Source organism: Culicoides brevitarsis, chromosome 1, assembly GCF_036172545.1.
Source record: "Culicoides brevitarsis isolate CSIRO-B50_1 chromosome 1, AGI_CSIRO_Cbre_v1, whole genome shotgun sequence".
Classification (NCBI taxonomy): domain Eukaryota; kingdom Metazoa; phylum Arthropoda; class Insecta; order Diptera; family Ceratopogonidae; genus Culicoides; species Culicoides brevitarsis.
This window is the reverse complement of record NC_087085.1, coordinates 20,215,910-20,240,640: the sequence shown is the minus strand read 5'-3', so window position 1 is coordinate 20,240,640 and position 24,731 is coordinate 20,215,910. Positions and strand designations below refer to the sequence as shown.

At 37.0% G+C, this 24,731-nt stretch overlaps 7 protein-coding genes across 10 annotated transcripts; 4 read left to right on the top strand and 3 right to left on the bottom strand.

The window, feature by feature from the left end:
* Nucleotides 1-1,326: 1,326 nt before the first annotated feature.
* LOC134832716 (maltase A1-like) lies at nt 1,327-4,369 on the bottom strand. Its single transcript, XM_063846842.1, has 3 exons — nt 3,485-4,369; nt 1,576-2,471; nt 1,327-1,526 (listed from the first exon to the last, which is right to left on the bottom strand). The coding sequence occupies exons 1-3, from the start codon at nt 4,241-4,243 to the stop codon at nt 1,385-1,387; spliced, it is 1,797 nt and encodes a 598-aa protein (XP_063702912.1). The 5' UTR covers nt 4,244-4,369; the 3' UTR covers nt 1,327-1,384.
* A 12-nt stretch (nt 4,370-4,381) lies between these two features.
* LOC134832707 (maltase A1-like) lies at nt 4,382-6,481 on the bottom strand. Its single transcript, XM_063846830.1, has 4 exons — nt 5,685-6,481; nt 5,101-5,624; nt 4,659-5,033; nt 4,382-4,599 (listed from the first exon to the last, which is right to left on the bottom strand). Exons 1-4 carry the CDS (start codon nt 6,435-6,437, stop codon nt 4,452-4,454), a joined length of 1,800 nt encoding a protein of 599 aa, XP_063702900.1. The 5' UTR covers nt 6,438-6,481; the 3' UTR covers nt 4,382-4,451.
* Nucleotides 6,482-8,707: 2,226 nt separating this feature from the next.
* On the bottom strand, nt 8,708-18,334 carry LOC134827427 (ATP-dependent helicase brm). The gene is made up of 6 exons (XM_063840047.1): nt 17,940-18,334; nt 17,657-17,880; nt 13,804-13,985; nt 13,502-13,746; nt 9,209-12,889; nt 8,708-9,147 (listed from the first exon to the last, which is right to left on the bottom strand). Exons 1-6 carry the CDS (start codon nt 18,043-18,045, stop codon nt 8,990-8,992), a joined length of 4,596 nt encoding a protein of 1,531 aa, XP_063696117.1. The 5' UTR covers nt 18,046-18,334; the 3' UTR covers nt 8,708-8,989.
* LOC134827429 (inositol monophosphatase 2-like) lies at nt 14,281-15,311 on the top strand. The gene is made up of 2 exons (XM_063840049.1): nt 14,281-14,519; nt 14,574-15,311. Exons 1-2 carry the CDS (start codon nt 14,320-14,322, stop codon nt 15,193-15,195), a joined length of 822 nt encoding a protein of 273 aa, XP_063696119.1. The 5' UTR covers nt 14,281-14,319; the 3' UTR covers nt 15,196-15,311.
* Nucleotides 16,630-17,649, top strand: LOC134827428 (inositol monophosphatase 1-like). Its single transcript, XM_063840048.1, has 3 exons — nt 16,630-16,870; nt 16,926-17,190; nt 17,248-17,649. The coding sequence occupies exons 1-3, from the start codon at nt 16,671-16,673 to the stop codon at nt 17,620-17,622; spliced, it is 840 nt and encodes a 279-aa protein (XP_063696118.1). The 5' UTR covers nt 16,630-16,670; the 3' UTR covers nt 17,623-17,649.
* Nucleotides 18,335-18,622: 288 nt separating the features above from the next.
* LOC134829443 (acyl carrier protein, mitochondrial) lies at nt 18,623-19,758 on the top strand. Of its 3 annotated transcripts, XM_063842513.1 has the most exons (4): nt 18,623-18,889; nt 18,973-18,984; nt 19,132-19,254; nt 19,322-19,758. In XM_063842513.1, the coding sequence occupies exons 1-4, from the start codon at nt 18,734-18,736 to the stop codon at nt 19,499-19,501; spliced, it is 471 nt and encodes a 156-aa protein (XP_063698583.1). In that variant the 5' UTR covers nt 18,623-18,733; the 3' UTR covers nt 19,502-19,758. The 3 variants fall into 3 exon arrangements, with proteins under 3 accessions (XP_063698583.1, XP_063698591.1, XP_063698599.1); XM_063842521.1 differs by lacking the exon at nt 18,973-18,984; XM_063842529.1 differs by lacking the exon at nt 19,132-19,254 and having other exon boundaries at nt 18,973-19,086.
* Nucleotides 19,759-20,514: 756 nt separating this feature from the next.
* LOC134827595 (zinc finger matrin-type protein CG9776) lies at nt 20,515-24,257 on the top strand. 2 transcript variants are annotated; one of them, XM_063840313.1, is made up of 2 exons: nt 20,515-20,590; nt 21,230-24,257. In XM_063840313.1, the coding sequence occupies exon 2, from the start codon at nt 21,266-21,268 to the stop codon at nt 24,125-24,127; it is 2,862 nt and encodes a 953-aa protein (XP_063696383.1). In that variant the 5' UTR covers nt 20,515-20,590; nt 21,230-21,265; the 3' UTR covers nt 24,128-24,257. The 2 variants fall into 2 exon arrangements, with proteins under 2 accessions (XP_063696383.1, XP_063696384.1); XM_063840314.1 differs by lacking the exon at nt 20,515-20,590 and adding an exon at nt 20,597-21,166.
* Nucleotides 24,258-24,731: the final 474 nt, after the last annotated feature.

The following is a 24,731-nucleotide window of genomic DNA, read 5'->3' as shown; positions in this document are numbered from 1 at the left end:
GACTCTGGTAGCGATTGGCTTCCAGAAGAAGAACCTCTTGTACCGAATTTGTCACTTCCATCCACCATCAACCTTAAAACTGAACAAATTCCATTGTCTGTGTCGAATATGAGAGCACCTGATCATCGAGAGCCAACTTTGAGACGTCATCCAAGGTAAAGAAAATTATTTTTTTTAACAAAAAAGTAAAATTTGTGTATCATTTTTAGGCGTTTGAGACAAAAATCATCATCAAAAATTAATGAAAATGACTCTCGCGCCCCTTTGAACGTCCCTCGTCTACAAAAACTTGACTTTGATGCCATGAAAAAATCAAATTTGGCCGAAACGAAGATCAATAACATCAAATATCGACATCATCATGATCATTTGGACCACACACAACAAAAAATGGTGCGAGTCAAGTATATTCCGAAGATGCAAAAGTTCGAAGAGACCATTAATGCTGCTGTAATAGAAGAAAATCAACAGAAAAATGAAACAAAAAGAGATGAATCAATCGAATTTCCCATAAAAAATGAAAATTTGAATCCAGATTGGTCTCGTTTCGTTCCAGAAGAGGTCCTGGTTGAGAATTTCGGTGAAAATGTCTCGAATAATCAAAGTGAAGAGATGATAAAAGATGAAAAAATCCTTTCCGAAGCCTCAAAAGACGCCGAAAAGTCCCGTTTTACGGAATTCATTCATTCAACGTTCAAAAAACATCTCACCGAAGCAACTGGCACTGCTATCCAAACTTCCTATGAATTCCCAGAAGCCGAAAATTACCGCAAGGAGCTTCTCCGAGAGCAAATTAGCGCTGCTTCATGTCTTTCTTCCGTCACGAGTTCCCTTTGCACCAATTTCACGAACGACTCTGGGTCATTTTTCATCATCAACGACAAAAAAGTCCCCCTGGACTATTTAATGAAGCACCAAGTGCCGTTCGAGGTGCTTACAGAAAATCATCGTGAAGCAAAATTAATTGAGAAAGAAGACGAGTATCATGCTCCATATTTAAGGGTCACTCATGCAGGACAACAAATCGAAATGCGCGAAATGTGTGTCCCGAAGGATAAATTTTACACGCAAGTGACACGAGATCGTGCGGGAATCAGAAATCGCTTGAAAGTTTCGAATGTTAAGCTTGAAAATCAACTCGTTGGACATGGAAATGAGAAATTTTCACCGAAATTTGGATGAAATTACGAAAAAAATGAATTTTGTTTGAATAAATTTCGTTGAAGTGAATCCTTATCTCGGTAATAAACGACTCGACAAACACAGAAGCTGTCAAGTCGTTTGTTTATCGTCACTTTATATTAACGAGAGCGATAAATTTCTTTGTCACGCTTCTGAAGGAGTCCTCTTGAAAGGTATTTCCTTTGTTTATTTTACGTCAAGATCATAAATTGTTGATAAAATGAACGAAAATTGCCGCCAAAAGAGTTAAAATGCTCAGAAAAATACACGGAGCTGCATTTATCTTCACTACAATTCCAGATTCGGCACTCAGGACCACATTTTCATGCGTTTTTATGGATGCCCTACAAGAAAATTACTTTAAAACTTGCATTTTTCGAAGAAAATACTTACTTTTCCTGCAAAATTGAGCTCAACGAAGCAACAACGACCTGTCCATCGGGTTTCAAATCACGAAAATTCGTAGAAAAATTCACAACTTTTTCGATTTTTGCGAAATTAAGTGCCACCAAATACGTTTCCTTGTCATCCGACCGAATGTAGGTGTAAATATTTTCATCTAAATTGCTGCCACCTTCGTAAATTCCATCCCGGAACGCTGATTTCTTGTGAAGTTGGACTAATTTTCGAAAAATTTTATGATGACTCCTCTCATCGGCATTTTGTTTAGCGACATTTACTTCTTTGTAATTCGTTCCGACAGGCAGCCAGGTTTTCGCTCCCGCATTAAATCCGGCATTCACACTGCTATTCCATTGCATCGGAGTTCTGGCACGATCTCGTGATACTTGATCGAAAATCTCGGGATTTGTGTTGCACGCAGCAGGATCTTGCGTTTCAGCCCACGAAATGTAAACGTCTTCCATCCCAATTTCCTCTCCTTGATATGTAATGGCGTGTCCGGGCATCGTTTGGAGATAAATGTTGTACAAATCGGTGCGATTTTCGCCTAAACGTGTTGCTATGCGACGTTGATCGTGATTGCCGAGTACCCAATTTGGCTTTAAACCGGCTGGAATGTGATTCATGTAGTTTTCTGAGACAATTTTGAGCTGTTTGGCCGTTGAATTGACGTTAATTGTTTGAAGGACTTCGAAATTAAAGGGGATGTGGCTGCCTTTGCGAGATGAAGTGCCGTAATAGAGCATTAAATTGTCGAGTGTGGTGTAGGCTTCAGTTAACATGATACGAGGGGAGTCGGTGTAGGAGTCTAAGAGTTCGCGCCATTGCTGGACCATGTCGTACGTTTCCGGTTGGTTTTGGTTGTAAAGGTGATTTGTGTAGCAATACTAAAAAAGAAGGTAAATTATATGCAAATTATTATTTTTTTTAATTTTTTAGTTTTGATAAAATTATTAATTTTGGTTCATAAAAAACAGTATCAGAGGATTTTTTTTTGCAATTTCAATTTTTAATGTTTTTGAGCTTGAAATATGGTAAAATAGAGACATTCTATTAATTTCTTATTGATTTTTGAAAAAATAAAAATAAAATAATTATTTTGTTTTGTTGTTTTGGCTCATGTTTCATGTTATAAATTACCTAATTAATATTTTTAATGTCCAACGAATTTTTAATTAAATTCAAAGTATTTTTGGAATTTATTGAAATTTTTTAATCAAGGCTTTTTAAATAACATTTTTTGAAAAAATAAATATTTTCATTTATTTTTATTTTTTTTTTATTATTATTTTTTTTTTTTTTTTTTTTTTTTATTATTATTTTTTTTTTTTTTTTTTTTGTTAAATTAAATTTAAAAAAAAATATTACAAAATGAAACTCATTTGAAAATTACTCGAAAATTACCGATTTTTAATTTCAAATTTAAAAAAAAATAGTATAAAATTGAAAATTAAATAAATTGTTAAAATTGCTTGAGTTTCTTTAAATTTTTCAGCAAATATTTTTACATATCAAAAAAGTATTTTTGAACTCTAAACTTATTTTTTTACGAAATTGATAAACTTTAAAATGTTTTTTTTTCTAAATTACTTTTGTATTCAAAAACTTATTATAAATTTTTCATTTAATTTTATTTATTTAAATTTTTTTTTTTTTTTGAAAATGCAAATTTCTAAGAAATTCTAACATATTTTTAATTTTACGAATAAAAAATTTTTTCCCAAGAAATTTTAAAAAATTCTTTAAAAATTATTTCAAAAAATTATTTTTTTTTAATTTTTAAATTTTTTTTTTACTTTAAAAACTTTAAAATAATTAATTTTCTGATTTTAGTACTCTTGCTTATTTAAATATTTTTTTTTATCAACATTTTAGCAAAAAAAAAAAATAATAATCTTACGCTATCTGGATCATCCTGACAATTCCCCGAAAGAGCTTCATCCGGATAATTCCCATCCGGCCCAACATCAATTTCAAACAAATGTTGCACCGCATCCACCCGAAACCCATCGACACCTTTATCCAACCAAAATCTCAAAACATCTTTCATCGCCTGTACCACCGCCGCACTCCGATAATTCAAATCTGGCTGCGCCACACCAAAATCATGATAATAATACTCTCCGCGAACCTCACTCCACTGCCACGCGCTGCCCCGAAACCCACTTCGCCAATTACTGGGCTCCAAATTTCTCCCTCCATCGGGATTCTCCTTCCCCGGATGCCAAACGTAAAAATCCTCGTAGCCAATTTCCCTGCGTTCCGACTTCAAAAACCACTCACACTCGTTCGAGGAGTGATTTGGCACGAAATCAAGGATAAATCTTATTCCATTCGCCTTGCAAGTCGCTAAGAGGTCGTCAAAATCCTGCATTGACCCGAATAATGGATCGATCATCGTGAAATTGGAAATGTCGTAACCGCCATCTTTCCAGGAGGAGTTAAAAATGGGCGACAACCAAATTGCGTCCATGCCGAGCTCTTTGAGGTACGGAATTTTACTTTTAATTCCAGCAATGTCGCCAATTCCATCGTTATCGGCATCCGCGTAAGATTTCGGATAAATTTGATAGTAATTGGCACTTTCCCACCATTCACGACTCGATGCGGAAATGAAAAAAACTGACAGAAAAACGTAGAAAATTATTGTAAAACTCATCACGAACGCCAATTTACAACTGAAAACGACAAAATTACAACAGAATTTTATATAAACATGAAAATTGAGGCTTATCTTCGATAAAATCTTAAAGTGTTTGAACAAAAATTGAGTGAAAAGTTACAAAAACTACACAAATAAGATAATTTAAGATTGAATTTTACTAGAAAATGAACAAAAACAATATTTTTTTAAACAAAAAACTGCATTAATTCATGAAATTATTGAAAAAAGTCATCACGACAGTAGCTAAAAGTGCAATTGTGCTAACAATTAACGTAGAAGCTCCATTCATTTTAACAACAAGTGCAGATTCCGGTGACAAAACGACGTTATCATGCATCACAATCTTCGTTCTACAAGGAAAAATTGGTAAAAATTTAAAAATTTCTTTTAAAAAAATAATTTTTCTTACTTTTCTGCAATTTTAGAATTCAACGAAGATAGGACCACTTCTCCAGATGGCTTCAAATGACGAAAAACGTTGCCAAAGTTGATCGTTTTATTTTGTTTCGCCAGATTCAAGGCCACCAAATACGATTCCTCGCCATGAGTTCGGATGTAAGAGTAAATATTTTCATCCAAATTATTCGCGCTTTCGTACAATCCTTCACGGAAAGCCGGTAATTTGTGTAATTGAACGAGTTTCTTAAAGATTTTCAGGTGACTATTTTCAGCGCTTTCTTGCAAAGCGACGTTTAAAGTTTTGTAGTTTGAACCAACAGGCAGCCAGGTTTTTGTTCCGTTGTTGAAACCAGCGTTCGTGCTGTTATTCCATTGCATCGGCGTTCTATCGATCGATCGAAAAACAAAAAAAATGAGATAAGATAATCTTTTTAGATAAAAATCGGACTGACCTTGCTGGATCACGTGAATATTCATCGTAAACAGTCGAGTTGGTGTTGCAAGCTTGCGGATCTTGCGTCTCGGCCCACGAAATGTGAACGTCTTCCATGATAATTTCCTCGCCCTGGTACGTGATGGCATGTCCCGGCATCGTTTGCAGGAAAAAGTTGAAGACTTCGGCACGCGCCTCGCCTCCCAAGCGTGACTTGATGCGACGTTGATCGTGATTTCCCAAGACCCAGTTGCCGAAACGTCCGGCTGGCAGGTGATTCATGTAATTTTCCGACGTAATTTTGAGTTGTTTGGCAGTGGAAGTGGCGCTAGTTGATGTCAGGACCTCGAAATTGAAGGGAATGTGACTTCCGTTCTTTTTGCCGTCACCAAAGTACTTCATGATGTTCTCCAGAGGCGTGTAAGCTTCCGTCATCATGAGCCGCGGAGAGTCTTTGTACGTGTCCAGGACTTCGCGCCATTGATAAACCATGTCGTACGTTTCTGGGTAGTTTTGTGTGTAAATGTGACTCAAGTAACAATGCTAAGAAATTAAAATTTTATTTTTTTTTTTAGATTTTTTATGGAGAAAAAAATTACAAACCTTTAATGAATCATCGGTACAATCACCGGACAATGGCTCATCCGGATAATTTCCGTCTTTATCTTTTTCAACTTCAAACAAATGTGGAATTGCGTCAACGCGGAACCCGTCAACGCCTTTGTCCAACCAGAATTTCAGCACACTTTTCATCTCTTTGACGACATTTTCACTGCGGTAGTTCAAATCTGGCTGTGCAATCGCAAATTGATGCAAATAATATTCTTTTCGTACGTCACTCCACTCCCAGGCGGATCCACGGAAGACGCTGTTCCAGTTATTTGGCGGCAAAGGTTGTCCACTTCCTTGAGGCTTTCCCGGATGCCAAATGTAAAAATCTTCAAAGCCAGCTTCTTTGCGTTCGGATTTCAAGAACCACTCACATTCGTTCGACGAGTGATTCGGCACGAAATCCAAAATTAGCTTTATTCCGTGTTCCTTGCACGTCGCCAAAAGACTTTCGAAATCCTTCATTGTACCAAAAACGGGATCAATTGCCTTAAAATCGGAAATATCGTAACCACCATCCTTCCAGGAAGACTTAAAAATGGGCGAAAGCCAAACAGCGTCCATTCCAAGCTCTTTCAAATAGGGGATTTTACTTTGGATGCCTGCCAAATCGCCCGTTCCATCGTTGTTCGCGTCCGCATACGATTTCGGATAAATTTGGTAATAATTCGCGTTTTCCCACCACTCGAGAGCGAGATTTCCCGTGACGAGGCACGTGACCAGCAAAAAACTGGCAAATAATTTCATCTTTTTTTTCCTGTATTCAACGACGATTCAAATTAGTGACTGATGACATGCTGTTGCGCTCGCGTCTTTTTATAAATCATGGTTATCGCTTTATCGGCTGGCGTTGCGGTAGAGCAGAGATTAGTACGCGTGTGATAGATAATCGCGCTGCAACAATGCTGAATAATTACCGAGTAGTACGAACGACTTGCAGTTTAATCAGCAGATAAAAGAGCAATTCATGACTTTTTTTGCTGTAGACTCGAAACAATTTTATAAGGAAATTTAGAAAAAGCGCTGGACTTGAACTGAATTTCGTTATTTGTTTATTGGGGATTAGCGACGATTAACGTAACAAAGAACTGATAAGATAAAGCATATTGAATCATAAAGTTAAGAGAAGTGATTTCATAGGAAAAAATCAATTTCAAATCAGAGCTGATGATTTATGAGTTTTGATAGTGGAGGCGATCGGTTGTTTTTAGGTCATAAAATAATTTGACCAGTTTTAAGCCTAAAATTGAATAAATATTCATTCTAAAGATGATTTCTGTTCATATTGGGTCAATATTTGACAAAACAAAAAATTCAGCGTTTGGAAGTACAAACGCTGATTTTTTTCATTCTAAAGATGATTTAAGTTCATAAGTCATTTTTTGATCAGTTTTAAGCCTAAAATTGAATAAATATTCATTCTAAAGATGATTTCTGTTCATATTGGGTCGATATTTGACAAAACAAAAAAATCAGCGTTTTGAAGTTCAAACGCTGATTTTTTTACAAGTCATTTTTTGACCAGTTTTAAGCCTAAAATTGAATAAATATTCATTCTAAAGATGATCGAGAAACTAAATATTTGAAATACAGTTTAAATGCATAAAATTGATTTCATGACTCGACGCATGTTTAGAGCGAAAAAAAATGATCAAAAAAAATTTTCGCCAAAATCCTCAACAATTTCGAGGCATGTGTGCAAACTTCAAAAAACCTGCGAAGTTTAGCTCGTCAACCGAAGCAAAAAATAAACAAATTTTGCGAAAACTCTGAAGAGCACAAAAGGAAGAAACGTGTTCGAAAACTTAAATTCATCAATGATGAATAAATATTCATTCTAAAATTGATTTCTAGCAATCTAGCTAGCAATCAAAAATCAGTTTGCTTGCTGGCTGCAGCAAAGTGGTTGAGGAATTGTCGCAACGACAGTGAAGTTTTGATATTTGACAAACAAAAAAATCAGCGTTTTGAAGTTTTTTTTAACAAGTCATTTTTTGATCAGTTTTAAGCCTAAAATTGAATAAATATTCATTCTAAAGTCATTGATTTCTGTTCATAAATTTGGGTCGATATTTGACAAAACAAAAAAATCAGTGTTTGGAAGCTCAAACGCTGATTTTTTTAACAAGTCATTTTTTGACCAGTTTTAAGCCTAAAATTGAATAAATATTCATTCTAAAGATGATTTCTGTTCATATTGGGTCGATATTTGATGAAACAAAAAAATCAGCGTTTTGAAGCTCAAACGCTGATTTTTTTAACAAGTCATTTTTTGACCAGTTTTAAGCCTAAAATTGAATAAATATTCATTCTAACGATGTTTTCTGATCATATTCGATCGATATTTGATGAAACAAAAAAATCAGCGTTTTGAAGCTCAAACGCTGATTTTTTTAACAAGTCATTTTTTGACCAGTTTTAAGCCTAAAATTGATTAAATATTCATTCTAAAGTTGATTTCTGTTCATATTGGATCGATATTTGATAAAACAAAAAAATCAGCGGTTTGAAGCTCAAACGCTGATTTTTTAACAAGTCATTTTTTGACCAGTTTTAAGCCTAAAATTGGATAAATATTCATTCTAAAGATGATTTCTGATCATATTGGGTCGATATTTGACAAAACAAAAAAATCAGCGTTTTGAAGTTCAAACGCTGATTTTTTTAACAAGTCATTTTTTGACCAGTTTTAAGCCTAAAATTGAATAAATATTCATTCTAAAGATTATTTCTGTTCATATTGGGTCGATATTTGACAAAACAAAAAAATCAGCGTTTTGAAGCTCAAACGCTGATTTTTTTAACAAGTCATTTTTTGACCAGTTTTAAGCCTAAAATTGAATAAATATTCATTCTAAAATTGATTTCTGTTCATATTGAGTCAATTTTTGATCAAATATTTTTTTTAAATAATGACTTACCTTTCAATTCATTGAAGCCTTGATTTTTTTTCGCGCATACAATTCTTAATAAATAACATCAATGAAATATTTTGCAAGCAATACATTTATAAGTTCTCTTTAAATAAATTGACGAACAACATCCCATGTTGCAAGTCAATTGACATAAATTCTACTGTGAATATCTTGTTTTTGATTACTTTAAGTCTAAAAATTCTAAATATTATCCTTAGTGTTAGTTTTCATCAATGATCGAGATTAAATCCGTTAGTTGGTAATACGCATTTTTATGTTCAAATATTTTTACAATAGTCGGTGTGACAAGAAAAAAATTAAGAATTAAAAAAAAAGGAAAAACCTCCTAAAGACTAAAATTGATTAAATGTAAATTTTTAAATTTTAATCCATGTCATCGTCATCATCGTCTGAAATTGCGTATTTTTTCTGGGCGCGTTTTCGGCGTGGCGTTGACTTTTTAGAACTAGATGGAGCTGGGGTTTTGCTCATTTTCATCTTCATTTTCACACTGCTCGATTCCTCGTCAGATTCTTCTTCATCTAAAATTAAAAATATTTTTTAAAAATTTATATTTTGAATTTTTTATTGAATTTTTCTTACCTTCCGACTCAGAAATGGGTTGTCCACTTTCCACCTTTGCTCGGGCATTCGTGAAAACGGTCTGCAGTACGACACTGTCTTCGTAGATGAGAGAAGCTTCCTCATTATAGGTCTGTGCGTTTTGACACAACTGGAAAAAGTCCTTTTGCAAGTCATCAAAATCGACGTATTTTGCTTCGTCGATGCGCGCCATCATTTTCTTGATATCCAAGGGTCGTTTGATGACTTCATAATAATCGGGAAGTTCTTTGCGTGATGGCAGCTTCATGAAAGGCTCGCTCAAGACACGTCCATCCTCGTCGGTGTACTTGACAACCAATTTCATCACTTTTTTCATCATATCTTTGATTTTCGGGTCTGTAATGCCCTTTTTGCGTTTCGTTACCATGGTCGAAAGCACACTATCGTCATCCGAATCTTCCTTTTTGCGCTTTTTACGACTCTTGCGTTTCTTTTCACGCTCTTCCTCCTCGAGCTCTTCGTCGAAATCGGCTCCGTCATCGATCGCCTTGAGCCATTCCTTCTCCGTGAGACTGTCCGTGTAATCGACTTCCTTGCGTTGACGCGATCCACGTCCCAAAATCGCTTGTTCATCCTCAAAGTCCCATTTTTCCTCCTCAATTTCCTCCTTTGTAAGCCAATCAGGCAACTCGGACTCTTCGATCAAACGACTTGTGAATGTCGGATCGGCAGCATCTCGTTCCTTGCGTTCTTCGTCCATTTTTTTGAACAATTCGAGCTCCTCCTCAGACCGCGAAATCATCGCATTGACAGTTTCGTCATCAGGGACTTCATTTTCCTCCTCGCCATCTTCCTCGTCTTGATGCAAAATTGTCTGCAAAAATTGTTGACGTTCGCTTCCCGTGGATTTCTGATCGAACATGCCAGCTTGAATGACTTTCTCGTCCATATTCAACTTGTAACGAGCTGCCGCCAAAATACGCTCCTCCACGGAATTGACAGTCATCAAACGGAGCACACGCACCTCGTTTCGCTGCCCAATACGATGGGCACGATCCTGCGCCTGCAAATCCTGATGCGGATTCCAATCGGAATCGAAGATGACAACCGTATCGGCTGTTTGCAAATTCAAACCGAGACCTCCGGCACGTGTCGATAGCAAGAAAATGAAATAATCCGAATTTTTGCAGTTGAATTTTTTCAACAAATCGCCACGTTCTTCCGACTTTGTGGTACCATCGAGACGCAAATAGCCGTAATTACGCCACGACAAGTAATCCTCGATGATGGTCATGCATTGCGTCATTTGACAGAAAAGCAGGACACGATGACCGGTAGCCTTGAGTTTCGGCAAAATACGATCCAAAAGTTCAAATTTACCGGAAACGCGATACAAATCGGGACCGGAAACGATGCCCGATGAGCCGCCAATGTGATCGGAATATTTTTCCTCGATGTGTTGGAACATGAAGGGATGATTACACAACTTACGGAGCTGCACAATGGTGTTCATGAGTGCCTTGGACCCTCCTTTGCCTTTATTTCCCTTTTCTGAACCGTCTGTCAGCAAAACTCCACGACTTTGCATGTGTTTGTACAAGACACGTTGCAATCCCGACATCTCACACTTGATGATATACTCAACTTTGTCCGGCAATTGCGATTCTACCTCCTTTTTCAAGCGTCGCAGCAAGAAGGGACGCAATACTTTGTGCAAACGACGAATAATAAGAATCGTTTCTTCCTCATTCAGCTCGACTTTTTCACCGGTAGTGGCGAAGGGCGCATTAAACCATTGCTCAAAAGTGGAACAAGACTTGAAAATCGAGGGCAACAAGAAATTCAAAAGAGCCCATAATTCCGGCAATTTATTCTGCAACGGAGTACCGGTCAACAAAAGACGGAATGGCGCGATATAATGCGTGTTCAAGATTTGCGTCAATTTGCAATGATGGTTCTTCATACGATGTCCCTCGTCGATGATCATGTATTTCCACGGAATTTTCGCCAAAACTGCCTTGTCTTTGATGATGTACTCGTATGTCGTGAGCAAAACGTTGAATTTTGTCGCTTTCATTTGATTTTGCACGGAACGACGCCCTTGTGGGGATCCCTTATAAGCAACGACAATCACCGATGGTGACCATTTCTCGAATTCCAACACCCAATTAGACAGTGTTGAAAGTGGGACAATAATTAAAAATGGGCCATTGACTTTTTTGCGTTCCATGAGATACGTGACGAGAGCAATCGTTTGAATAGTTTTACCCAAACCCATTTCGTCAGCGAGAATTCCATTCAAATTGTTATTGAACAGCGAAACGAGCCATTCCAAGCCCTTAATTTGGTATTCCTTGAGTTTACCGTTGACCAAGATGCTGGCTTGTTCGGTGACGCGTTCGTGAACCGTGTGAGCGATGCTGTAATATGTTTGTTCTTCCGTTTTGTATTCGTCATCTTCAACTTTTGCCTTTTTGATGACCTCCAAGGCTTTGTCTTCCGAATCTTTGCCGTCTTTCGCGTCTTTTTCTTCCTTTTGTTTCCGTTCGTCGTCCTCGTTATCCGAATCTTCGTTGTCGGAAATGACAAATTCCCATCCGGGATGATATTTGAGCCATTGTTGCAAGTTACGCAGCAAGGGGGCATCATCTCCGGTCAATGTCTTGCCAGTTGCGGTCTCTACAACGGTTACGTGACAATCGAGAGCCTCGCATCCGTCTTCGATGTTGTCAAAGTCGCCAGTTTCCAAAATTTGGCGTTTGCGTTTCTTTTTGCGATCGAGTTCGTCTTCCTTTTTCTTTTGTTGGTCGACTTTGTGTTGTTTCACCATCTCGGTCAAGTTGCTAATATATTCGTCCGTTTGTGACAACAAGAAAGCCAAACGTTTGTCCTTCTTCTGATCGATAAGTTTACGGTAACCTTCTTCGTCTTCGGCCATCAAACGACGCATACGTTCCTTTTCGATGCGTTCTTGCTCCTTCTTTTGTTCGCGCTCGGCATTTGCGTGATAATTGAGAATTGCCTTGTTGATGCGACCCAAACGAGCAGTGTTATTGCGATGATATTCCTTAAAGTCTTTGCCATGTTGCAACACAGAAGCCAAAAATTCTTGATGTTTTTGTCTGCGTTTTCGTTCGGCTTCCAATTTTTGTTGTTTTTCGAGTTTCTCGGTGGCACGAGCTTCGCGCAAGCCCTGTCTCTTGGTTCTTTTGTAGGCTTTTACATTGACCGCTGTCTCCAACGTCGTGTCTTTGCGCGTGCATTGCACAATTTCGCTCCGTAACTGACGCTGGAAGTTCAAGACACGCAACGCACGTAGCTCAATTTGTGCCTGAATGCGTAAATCTTCGGGCATTGTAGTCGGTAAATTTGTCAATTCCTCGATTCGCAAGGCGATACGGGCTGCCATGCGATTTTCGCGCTCCTGCAACAAGACGATGGGATCCAAGCCAGCGGGTTTTGCGACTGTCGTGACGCGATTTTGCTTTTGCATGGGTCCACCGGGTGCTGATTGGCCGGGGCGGGGAGGACCTTGTTGTTGGGGCGGTTGTTGCGCCATTGGGCCTTGCTGCGGATTTGTCATGCCCGGGACTGGGCTTTGGTTTGGAGGCATGCCACCAGCGGGAGGAACGCCGCCTTGTTTGTGATCTTGCGGAGGGCCTTGGGGCGGTTGTCCGGGCATTCCTTGTTGTCCTGGGGGACCAGAGGGCTTTCCGGGAGCTAAAAAAAATAATAAAAATTAAAATGGCAGCTCAAAATTTACTTGAAATTATTTTTTCGAATGAGGGTAAAATTTTTTAAAGCTTTGAAATATTTTTTTTATTTTATGAAATGACTAAATTTTATCGTAGGGATTTTGAAAAATTACGTGAAAATTATTGTCAATTTACTAATTTCGATGAAAAAAATTTACTAATTTATTTTTTTTTAATTTCTTGAAAAATTTTGAAAAAAAAGGTAATTTTTGATGGATTTCTGAACTTTTTTTTAGGATTTTTAACATTTAAAAGACAAAAAATTAAAAAAAAATTAAAATATCAGTTAAAATTTCATTTAAAACTATTTTTTGGAATTTGGGTAAATTTTTTTAAAGTTTTGAAATATTTTTTTATTTTATGAAATGATAAAATTAAAATAATTTTTAATAGGAATTTGGAAAAATTACGTAAAAAATAATTTTAGAGCAAAAAATTATCTTTATTTTACTAATTTCGATGCAAAAATTAACAAAATTTAATTTTTTTTAATTTCTCGAAAAAATTTTGAACTTTTTTTCAAGATTTTTAATTTTCAAAAGACAAAAAATTTAAAAAAAAATTCGAAAAAACTTACGTCCTGTTGGCGGCATAGGACCTTGTTGTCCTGGATAAGGACTTGCTGGCGGCGTCGAACTCGGAGGAGGCGTAGTTCCATCGGGAGCTCGATGCCCAGCAATTACGCCCTGCAATTGTTTGTTCAAAGGTTGATTACGGGCCAATGTACGATACGCCATTATTTGCGCACGCAATAAACTAAGTTGATTCTGGTTAAGATGTTGATGTTTAGAATTCGCACGCAACGCCAACAATTGTGAATATCTAAAAAAACACAAAACAATTAAAAAAGTCATAAATTTCAATAAAAAATCAACAAACCTTGGATCTTCTTGTAATCCCTTCTCTTCCATTGAGTCAATAGCGCGTTGCAAAGCATTTAAATTCTCTTGTCCCGGCGCTGGAGGACCGCCCTGTTGACCCGGAGCACCTGGAGGCATATTTGGACCTTGCGGTGGTGGTGGTCCCGATTGCTGTACATTCTGCGGCGGACCTGGTGGACCCTGTTGTGACATTGAAAGTGATTAAAAATGTGTTTTTATGCTCGTGAAATGAAGATAAAGCGAGTAAATACGAAAAAATCCCGCAAAATAAATATTTTTCAAGTGAAGTTTAGTGCTTTGACATCTATCGCGTATGAAAATGACTTTTTTTGTACACGTTTTAGTTGAGCGGAATGTGATAAGAGACGAGAATGAGAGAAAATTACTCACAAATACACGTTAAATCGGTTTACAAACACAAACGAAGGTGAGTTCATTCATTTTTAACATATAGCGCTTGCATATAATTCAAAAGTTTCAGTCTTTAATTGTTAACTTTGAAGTTTACAACGAAATGGATGCAAAAACATTGGATGAATGCTTCGATTATGTCTACAAATTGACATTGGAGTGCGGAAAAATCGTCAAAGAAGCCGCCAGCAAGGCGAAAAATATCACGACAAAGGAGCATCGATGTGATTTTGTCACGGAATATGACAAAAAGGTCGAAGATATTCTCATGAAAGGCATTTTGGAGAAATATCCGCATCACAAGTGAGTTGCTAAAATTAATTTTTAGCAAAAAATTAATGATTTTTATCTTTTTAGAGTCGTTGCTGAGGAATCCGCTTACGGAAAATCACTCCCTGAGTTGACTGACGACCCAACTTGGATCATCGACCCCATCGATGGCACCCAAAACTTCACCCGCAACATCAAAATCATCTGCATCTCCATCGGTTTGGCGGTCAACAAGCAACTTGTCGCCTCGATTTGCATGAATCCGTGCATGGATGAGATGTATACCGCGAAAAAAGGTCAAGGCGCTTTCCTGAACGGGGAACGAATTCACGTGAGCAACTGCAAAGATTTCCGCGATGCCGTTTTCTCCTTCACACTGATCCCAGTCAGACAAAAAAACGTTAATTACATGCCGCGTATTATGGAATTTATGCGACAAAGTATGGGCATCCGGATTTTGGGGTCGATTGCAATGGCAACGTGTTATATCGCAAGTGGGCTGATGGATGCCTACAACTTTGAGAATGCAGCTCCTTGGGATGCAGCAGGTGCCGTTTTGTTGGTTGAAGAGGCGGGAGGCGTCGTGAAAAGCAGCTCGGGAGGACCGTATGACATTATGAAACCGAATATGGTCGTTGCCGCCACGGAAGAGCTCTGCGATCAAATGATTCAGATGATAAAAAAGGTGGAAGAAAAAGAAAAAGTTTGATTATGAAGGTTCTATCTTTGTGTGAAGACAATAAAAAACACTTGAGTTGAGAGATATAAGATAAGGTTCAACTGAACTTTTGAAAATTTTCTCTCTCCCAATGTTTTGTTTGTTATTTTTGTATGCTTTTTATTGAAATTCACTGATAATATTCCTCAAATCGAAAGTTTCGAAAAAATTCTAAATTTTTAGGTAGAAAATTTACGAAAAACTTCTTTTAAAAATTTTCAGCTTTCGAAATTTTTTATTTTTTTTTTTGAAAATTTTTTGAAAATGTTTCAGAACTTGTTTAGGCGAATAAATTTAATATATTCATTTTTTGTCACCCCCCCCTCCGATTTTGTCGAAAAAATTCAGGGGGAAAAATAAAAATTAAATTAAAAATACAAATATTTTTGACACTTTTTGGAATTTTTATATTAAAAAATCATGAAAAATTAATGTTTATAATAAAATAATACAAAAAAACCAAAGAAATTCGCTTGCAAATATCCTTTGCAAAGGATATTTTCTATTGAAATGTTGAAAAAATTTTTTTTGAAAGTCACGTGACCAAATTTACTTTTTTCAAAAATTTTTATTTTGTGGAGATTTTCTTTGATTTTTCATGACTTTTAAGTTCAAATTTTAAAATAATATAAACTAAAATTGAATAAATGTTAAGAATCAAAAACGTCTAAAAATTTTAAAAAATTACAAAAAAAAATTCAAAAATATTTATTTTTTTATTTCCTACCCCCCAATGAAAATATTAAATTTATTCGCCTTAAAAAAAAAAATAAAATTAAAAGACTTTTCGAAAAAATTTTAAAACTTTGGAAAATTATCGAAAAAAAATATTCGAATAGATATGATTTCTTTAATTTAAAAAAAAATAATTTCTTTTAAGTTGTTTTCTTGTTTTTGACAAATTTTCGAAAATTTATCAAATTTTTCAAAATTCGAATTTTCGAAAATTATCTCAGAAAATTTTCAAAAACACTTCATGAATTTTTGATTTTCAATAATTGTTTGAAACTTCTGCCTAAAAAGTTATAAAAAAATTTTAATTTTTTTAAACACAAAATTTTTTTATCGAAAATCTTTTAAAAATTAAAATTTTGAACAATATTTTAAAATTTTCGAAAAGTATTTCAAAATAATTTAAAATTTTTGAAAACTAATTTCGAATTTTCGAAAAATATTTTTAAAAACTTCCAGTAAATTTTTTTTTAAATTTTCGAAAACTCTTTAAACTTCTTCTAAACTAACTCCGAAAAACGGTTAAAAAATTTAAAAATTTTGGTTTTCTTTAAAAAAAAAATTTTCATTAAAAATTTATTTTTTTACTATTTTTTTCTTCGCTCTCCATTTTTTGCATTGTACGCACTCTCTCTGTCAATCGTACATGAATAGTACACAAAAAATCGCATTTATCAGTCTTTTGTCAAAGTTTCTTCCAATCAGACGTTTATTTACCTGCTCCAGAAAAAAACATGAATTCTACCGAACTTGACGAATGTTTCGATTTTGTCAAAGCCTTGGTGCTCAAATGTGGCGCCATTGTCAAAGCTGGACAGCAAAACATCGGAAAAGTCGATGCGAAAACTATTTTTAGCGATATCGTCACAAAATACGATAAAGAAGTGGAAAATGTTCTAATCAACGGCATCAAAGAGAAATATCCAGAGCATTGGTGAGAGAGATACAATTTTTAAAGACTTCAAATGATAATTTGAAAATTTTTGCAGTTTCATTGGAGAAGAGTCATCGAGTGAAGATGATAAAATTCCTGCATTGACATCGAAACCGACGTGGATTATTGATCCGATCGATGGAACAATAAATTTTGTCAAAAATAATCAGTATTTTTGCATCTCCGTTGGGCTTGTCGTGAACAAGGAGACAGTTTTGGGTATCATTTATGCGCCTGTCACGGATGATTTTTATGCGGCGCGAGCTGGAATGGGAGCGACTTTGAACGGGAACAAAATTTCCGTGAATTGTGTCAAGGATGTAAGTCTTAAAATTCGAAAATTAAAAAAAAAACTTGAAAAATTTGAAATTTTTTAGATGCAAAAAGCACTTTTAGGACAAGAAGTTTCGCTAGCAGGCTTGGAATCGCGTCGCTTAAAGACAATTGAACGCACACGAGCATTTGTGACACACGCTTTGGGCATCCGTTGTTTCGGATCGGCAGCCCTTACGTTATGTTACGTCGCCAAAGGACTCATTGACGGCTTCAATGTCGAAGATTTGTATCCGTGGGACATTTGCGCGGGTGCTTTGATCGTACAGGAAGCCGGAGGAATGGTAATTAACGCAAATGGGGGAAAATACGACATCATGAAACCGGATGTCATTACCGCTTGTACTCCGGAATTGTGTGAGCAAATGTTGAAAATTGTCCGCGATTCCGATGAAATTATCGAAAAACTGAAGCAATAAAGATTTTTTCGCGAAATAATTTTTTTTCACTCACCGGTTGTGGCGGCATCGGATGTTGATATCCCATGGGAGGTCCTTGCGGCGGCATTTGCATGCCCGGATGCGGTCCTTGGGGATGTTGTTGCATTCCCGGATGCGGCGGCATGTGATGTCCCGGCGGAGCGCCGTTCATGTGTGGAGGCCCGTGTTGCATGGGACCTTGCGGAGGCAAATGTTGTCCGGGATTCGGGCCTGGAGGATGAGGTGCCATGTGATGACCTACAAAAAAAAAGTAATTTTTTACTGAAATTTCCCTCGAAAAACAAATAATTTTTTACCTGGTGGTGGCAATGCCTGTGTAGGCGGATACGGCGATTGATGTGCCGATGGCGAGGGAGCCTGCGGTGGCGGCATTGGGCTATTTTGTGGCGACGGACTTGCCATTTTATACGATTTTTTTACGGGTTTTCCCAACTTTTCACAGAGTTTTCACTTTTTTTCGACACTTTCTAGAATGTATAATGGCCGACGACGCAAAACAACAACTACAAAAGAATTTTCAAACGCATCTCACTGCGTTACTAACACAATTCCAATGTAATGCTCGGCTTGTAGTTGTTGCCTTTGACGAGTTTTCACCTTTGCACAATGATTTTGAGGGAAATTCGACGAAAAACTGCCTTAAAATCACTTTGAATTGATGGCTTGTATTTTGAGACGATTTTTTTTAAAGCAAGCTTCTGTCATTGAACCGGGGATGCCAATCAAGTGTCCTTTGTTTACTCGAAATTCTAAAAAATAACAAAAATTTTAGTTTTTTCAGTGAAATTTTGATGAAAAATTATTTAAAATTTAATTTCTATCGCGAAAAAATAAAAATTTAAAAGTTTTTTCATGTAAATTAGTGAAAAATTAAAGAAAAATCAATTTTTTTACCGGATATTTGGAAACTCCATAAACCGGTGTGAGACGAATGAAAGTGATAAATGACATTGACAGTTGAAAAAAATTGTGACCAGTTCCGAATGCGAATTTTCGATTGTGCTGTAGGAGTTGTTGCATCACACTTTGAAAAAATCAAATTTCCTCAAAAGTTTTCCACAATTTTCAGTGGTAAATCGCTCCAACAATTATGGCATCCTTGGCTCACAACTTGCGGCACCTCATCTGCCGAAACGCACCGTTGCTCCGGAATGTGTCGCTCCGTGCATTGACGGTGCCCGTCTCGCAAAAATTCATGCTGCATCAGATGGCCGGACAGCAGCCATCATTATTTGCCGTAAACAAGGTGAGAATTTTGCTCTTTTTTCCTGCGATTTTTGCGTGTCACTTACTCGCAACCGCATCATGATAACCATCTTCGTCTCGCAGACTCGCTTGCTGGTAAGCACACAAGACTTTTCAACCGCGACCAAAGATGTGGGAAAAATCGAGGAACGTGTGTTGAAAGTTGTCGCGGCCTACGACAAAGTTTCCGCTGATAAGGTGATTAATTGCGTTTTTTCCTTCTTTTTTTTCGTTTTTTCTTAGGGTCGTTGGCAAAACCAAGTGCAAACACGCAGCTACAGCGACAAGGATCCGCTTACCATTAAGTTTATCGCCGACCGTGTTCTCTTAGTTCTCCGACTATACGACAAAGTTGATCCCGAAAAGGTCCGTAGTTTTTTGCCAACGACCAAAAAGTGCACAAAATTAACAAAATTTTCCGTTTTTTCCGCAGTTGACATTGGACTCGCACTTCATCAACGATCTCGGCTTGGACTCCCTGGATCATGTGGAGGTGATCATGGCGATGGAAGATGAATTCGGCTTCGAGATTCCCGACATGGATGCCGAAAAGTTGTTAAGGCCTCGCGACGTCGTCCAGTACGTGGCTGACAAGGAGGATATTTACGAGTAAAATGGCAGTTTTTAAGTTTTCATGCCCATGCTACAGATGGGATTTTCGATTAAAGACCCAAAAATAAACAATAAACATGAGAAAAATGTAGATAATTAGTCTTAAAAATATACAAAAATTTTAGTCATTACGAGAATTTCTGCCCTTAAAATAAATGTGAGATCACTGCAATTTCAGTTTTGTATCAAATAAAAGCATTTCTTGGATTAATTTCGTGAATTTAAAAAAGGACTTCCTTTGAGCATTGTCACATAAAAGCTTCAAAATTTTAATTTTTTTTTCTGAAAAAATTCTGCTGGTGTGCCAAATCTTGGAAAAAATATTTTTCAATATTCACAAAAAGTAGGTATTTTGCCATAAATAAATTAAATATTGTCGATTTTTTTTATCCACTCCAAATTTATTTCAAAGTTTTTATTTTTCATTTTTTTTTCTTTTCTTTCTTTAAAAAATTAAATAAATGCCCTCTTTAAAAAACAATAAAAAATTTAAAAATATTTTTTCTTTCTTAATAAAATTTTAAATTGAGTTCAGGACATTTTAAAATAAAAAAGATTAAAAAATCAATTAAAATTTTAGTCTAAAAATTATGAAAAATATTTTTGGAGGAAAAAATTCATCAAAATTACAAAAAATTAAAAAATACTAAAAATGGTAATTTTTAATTATTTTTCAACCAATTAATTAAATAAATTAAAATAATTAAACATTATTTTAAAAAAATTAATTAAATTAATAAATTTTAATTTTAATTTAATTCAATTTTAATTTTAATTTAATTTAATTTTAATTTTTTTTTAAATTTTTTTTTAATTTTTGATTTAAATTTTATTTTAATTTTAATTTAGTTTTGATTTTATTTCATTTTCATTTAAATAACTTTAATAAAAATTTTTTTTTCATATTGAATTTTCAGCTTTTGAAAAAAAAAATTAAAATTAAATTGGAGTGACCTAAAAAATATTATTGTTCCAGGTCATCAATACTGTCAACTGTCAAATAACCAAAAAAAAAAGGCATCTTGCGTTTGAGAGTCCGGCAAATTTCAAGCAATTTCGTGTGAATTTTAGCTCCAATTATGCAAATCTGGTAATTTACAGTGACTTTCCCTCATCCTTTACGTGTTTTCAGTGGAAAATAAGTGTAAAATGTATTATTTCTCCGGGAAAATCAGAATTTCATAACTTGTCGGTACAATTTTTTTTCGCACTAAGATGGCGTATGATAAATTGCGAGAATTGGCAAGAAAAAAATTTTTTTGAACCAGGAAGTGGCACGTTTTTGGGTCATTTTTGGAATTAAATTAAAATATTTAAATAAAAATTGAATTTTTCATCGTTATTTGTTGCTTCAAATGTGGCGTCTAATACGTTTTGCACTTATTTCTCGCTGACTCACACCATTTTTGTACGATTTTTACACATAAATATACTTTTTTTTTGTTCTTGAAATATTAATTGGAAATTGTTGTGTGTTATGTATTATCAATAAAGCAAATGTAGATGGCCATCAGAGATTCCAATGGCTCTTTGTGGCCACACAAGAGAGTTGTATTTGTGTTCGCACGCTCTTGTGGCCGAAGAAAAATCCTTTTTTGAGCTCTCTTTACTTGAAATTCTAGTAGAGTAAAAATCACGAGGTTCTCTATCGATCTAGACAGAGAGGGTACAAATGAGTTTTCCCGTGTTTGTGGAGCCGCTTGTTAATTTTTCCGTTGTTTCCTTTCAGATAAACCCCGCTACTGAGGATTTTTGAAGCAAAATTATGGATTATCATCGTGCCGCGCATCCCAATGACCCGCGTGTCAAGTCGACGTCGTCATCTTCGCGTCGTTCCCGCAGTCGTAGTCCACGAAAAGGCAGTCGTTACAATCGCCGATCACGCACCAAGAGTCCCGATCGTTCGTACAATCGTTCCCGAGGTCGTTCCAAGCGTCATGATTCGCGCGATCGTGATCGTCGACGCACTTCACCACCACCAATCAACGAAAATAATCACATGATGGACGGTTACGGCAACAATTACGGCGCAGAAGTCGATCCCACAGCTTATAACAACGCCTGGCCCCCAAATCCGTATCAATATGCGCCTCCTCAGGCATACGGGGGATATGGAGCTGTTCCGCCACCACCGATAATCAACAATGCCGTGAGTATTTCGCAACCTGTACCGCCGGGAGCGACAGATTTCGCACCTCCGCCAGCTCCCGTGTGGAATGCAGCTTCCGAATTGGGCATAAGTGGCGTTCCGCCGCCACCGACGCTCGACGACGAAGAAACGCGCAAGAAAAAGGAAGCAGCAATCGCCGAAGAGAAGCGAAATCAACGTTTGGCACTCGAAAAACAACGAGACGACTGCAAACAACGTGTTACCGCTCTAACACGCGAACTGGAGATATTACGAAATCAGAGAAAAGATTTGACTTCGTCATCGAAACGATCCCCGAGTCCGACAACGATGAATTTCATCCGAGAAAACGACAAATTGCAAGAGCAGATACAGGGTAAATTGAGTACAATCAAGAATGTAATCGAAATGTTGACGGATATCATCAGCAAGGACATGTCAAAGTCCGAAGAAAAGTCAGAAAAACCGAAAAAGGACAAGAAAGACGACAAACGTTCACGCAAAGATGACAAAAGTCCCGCAAAATCGCGAGATAAGACGTCAAAAGACTCCTCAAACGGGGTTTTTAACATCGTACATTACGATCCCGAGCTCCATTGGTGTCAATTATGCAACGTTTTCCCCAAAACAGCAAAAGACTATCTCAATCACTTGCACAGCAAGGAACATCAGGCGAAACAACAACCGCCCGAGATGCCGTGGCGCGAAAAACTCGTTCCCGATGAATTCCCAACGCATCCAGATGCGCCGCCAAAACGAACTCCCATTCGTGGATTGCAATTTTTCGTGCCCGCTACCGCTTGGTTCTGCAAATTGTGCAATTTCTGGATGGGAGACTTGCATTGCGCTTCGGTGCACTTGAAATCCAAAAAACATGCGATCGAATTCGGCAAAGTCCTGCAAAAAGCGCCCAATTTCGAGATTGATTGGGCGACGGAACGTCAACTTGCCTTCGACGAAAGTGAGTCGCAATTGCAGGAAAGTGGCGGCAGCGGAACGAATAATTTCCTCGACAGTATCCCCCTGCAGCTGAAGACAAATAGTAGCAAAACGACGGAAACGAATGTGCAAAATCTCATGGACAAGGTGATGAAAAGTATTGAGCCGACGAAGAGAAAATCGCCGGAAAAAACGAAAAATCGCGCGTCGTCGGACAAGAAAAAACACAAAAAGGACGACAAAGAGAGCAAAAAGAAGCGACGCAAACGGAAACATTCGTCAAGTAGCAGTTCGAGCTCCAGTAGTTCAAGTTCCAGCGACAGTAGTTCGAGCAGCTCGTCGTCATCGTCTTCCGATAGCGAAGATGAGACGAAGAAAAAGCTCGATCCGATTGCGATTGTACGTAAATTACAATCCGAAGCGATTGCGAAGCGCGAAAAGGAAACGCAAGGCGGATGGACGTCCGTGCCACAGAGTGCGATCGAGTCAAAACGCTTAACGAAACCAAAAAGTCCGCCAGTTAACATACCAGGACCGAAAATAATCTCTTTTTCCTCGGAAAAGGAGAAAAGTAGCGAGCCGCGTGAACGTAAAAGTAGTCGAGAGAGACATCGCACTACAAGTTCCAGTGCACGTCGTGCCCGAACGCCCGAGAAACGTGACAAAGATAAAGATCGCACGAAGACAACCATCAAAATTGACACGAGCAAGTCGAGTAAAAACGCTCCAACGCCCCTGGAAAAGTCCCGGGAACGAGCTCGTGAAATGTCAAAGGCAAAAAATGAAGAGGACAAGAAAAAACAGTCGTTGAACAAGAAATTGCCGTTCATCGGAAGGATGCCGGTGTTCAAGAAACAACAAGCAATGGAGAAGGAAGAGCAAAAAAATCGCGAGGAAGCCCAAAATTACGACATGGACAGCAGATCGAACGATTGTGACGATTTAATGCCAGATCCGATGCACTATGCATTCCTCAATGCTCCTCCCCCGCCGCCCCCTCCCGCTCAAAACTACGAAATGCCTCCCGAAGACACGCCGCAACAATACACAACACATCACACCGTTGTCGACGATGGCGAGGAAATTCTTCCGCCCGGTCTCACCGAAGAAGATCACGAGTTAATTCCACAGCCGATTTCGGAAGCACCGGCTCCTCGCAAAGGTCCTCTGCCCGATGACTTCCAAACGGCGCTCAATATCATCTTCGATGGTGCAAAGCCTCCGTCGCCCGTTGCGCCACCCGAACCTGTGGAGGAAATCGAGCCGCAATACGTTTACGATCCCGATGCCCCAACAATGCTCACACACGAAGATCTGTCGCGTCATTCCTTTGCCACGGAGAATTTCGGTGAAATCGTGTTGCCGCCAGCAGATGTGACGATGCAAGTGCCGCAAACGAACAACAACCATAATAGTCATAAAAATGCAAAGACCGCTCCTTTGCCACCGACAGATCCGCCGAAAAAGGCACCGAATGCCGCCGAGCAAATGGATGCCTTGGAACTCGCGATGCTAGGTATTGATGCTAGTGACTTAGCGGCTCAATGTATGTACAAATGAAAATTTTGATTTTCCTTTTTTATTATTCGATTTATTCAAAAAATATCGATCTTTGCTGAAAAATTAATAAAAAATATTCACTTTTAATTTTTGTTCGTTAATTTAGTTGTTAGAAAATGTAAAAAATAAACTGGAAATATTTTAATCTTTTTGGAGATAAATAAAGTTTTATTTCAAAAGTTTTTTTTGTTTATTTTATGAGGCTCAAACAATTAGGAAAAGTGTTTCACTTTGCAAATAAAATCGAAAATTTATTTAGGTAAGAAAAATTTTGGTTTTGCAATTTCTATCAAATTTTGTGAAAAATTACATTATTTTAGAATTTAACAAACATTTATTAGGTATTATTTAAAATTTTTATTTCTGTTCCAAACGAAATTTAACAGTTTTGTCCAATTTTTGAAATTCAAAAAAAAACGAATCATTAGATTACCTAAGTTAAAAAAATCATGCTTTTTAAAAAAAATATTTTCAATAGCGGATGTCTTAAATTCAATCGTCAAAGTTTTAGTAGTATTCGTTTTGAAAATCATATTTTAACATAAATTTGCTTCTCTAAAAATATTTTTCTTAAAATTACTGAATTTATTTTTCAAAATTTTTT

Excerpts from the sequence above, each read along its gene's own strand:
- LOC134832716 (XM_063846842.1), bottom strand. The coding sequence starts at position 4,243 with ATGAGTTTTACAATAATTTTCTACGTTTTTCTGTCAGTTTTTTTCATT. Across the intron at positions 2,472-3,484 it reads GTCAGGATGATCCAGATAGC|TATTGCTACACAAATCACCT; the intron begins GTAAGATTATTA and ends CTTCTTTTTTAG. Across the intron at positions 1,527-1,575 it reads AGCTCAATTTTGCAGGAAAA|GGCATCCATAAAAACGCATG; the intron begins GTAAGTATTTTC and ends ATTTTCTTGTAG.
- LOC134832707 (XM_063846830.1), bottom strand. The coding sequence starts at position 6,437 with ATGAAATTATTTGCCAGTTTTTTGCTGGTCACGTGCCTCGTCACGGGA. Across the intron at positions 5,625-5,684 it reads GTACCGATGATTCATTAAAG|CATTGTTACTTGAGTCACAT; the intron begins GTTTGTAATTTT and ends TTAATTTCTTAG. Across the intron at positions 4,600-4,658 it reads AATTCTAAAATTGCAGAAAA|AACGAAGATTGTGATGCATG; the intron begins GTAAGAAAAATT and ends TTTTCCTTGTAG.
- LOC134827429 (XM_063840049.1), top strand. The coding sequence starts at position 14,320 with ATGGATGCAAAAACATTGGATGAATGCTTCGATTATGTCTACAAATTG. Across the intron at positions 14,520-14,573 it reads GAGAAATATCCGCATCACAA|AGTCGTTGCTGAGGAATCCG; the intron begins GTGAGTTGCTAA and ends TTATCTTTTTAG.
- LOC134827428 (XM_063840048.1), top strand. The coding sequence starts at position 16,671 with ATGAATTCTACCGAACTTGACGAATGTTTCGATTTTGTCAAAGCCTTG. Across the intron at positions 16,871-16,925 it reads GAGAAATATCCAGAGCATTG|TTTCATTGGAGAAGAGTCAT; the intron begins GTGAGAGAGATA and ends AAATTTTTGCAG. Across the intron at positions 17,191-17,247 it reads CCGTGAATTGTGTCAAGGAT|ATGCAAAAAGCACTTTTAGG; the intron begins GTAAGTCTTAAA and ends GAAATTTTTTAG.
- LOC134827427 (XM_063840047.1), bottom strand. The coding sequence starts at position 18,045 with ATGGCAAGTCCGTCGCCACAAAATAGCCCAATGCCGCCACCGCAGGCT. Across the intron at positions 17,881-17,939 it reads ACAGGCATTGCCACCACCAG|GTCATCACATGGCACCTCAT; the intron begins GTAAAAAATTAT and ends TTTTTTTTGTAG. Across the intron at positions 9,148-9,208 it reads ACCCATTTCTGAGTCGGAAG|ATGAAGAAGAATCTGACGAG; the intron begins GTAAGAAAAATT and ends TTTTAATTTTAG.
- LOC134829443 (XM_063842513.1), top strand. The coding sequence starts at position 18,734 with ATGGCATCCTTGGCTCACAACTTGCGGCACCTCATCTGCCGAAACGCA. Across the intron at positions 19,255-19,321 it reads ACAAAGTTGATCCCGAAAAG|TTGACATTGGACTCGCACTT; the intron begins GTCCGTAGTTTT and ends TTTTTTCCGCAG.
- LOC134827595 (XM_063840313.1), top strand. The coding sequence starts at position 21,266 with ATGGATTATCATCGTGCCGCGCATCCCAATGACCCGCGTGTCAAGTCG.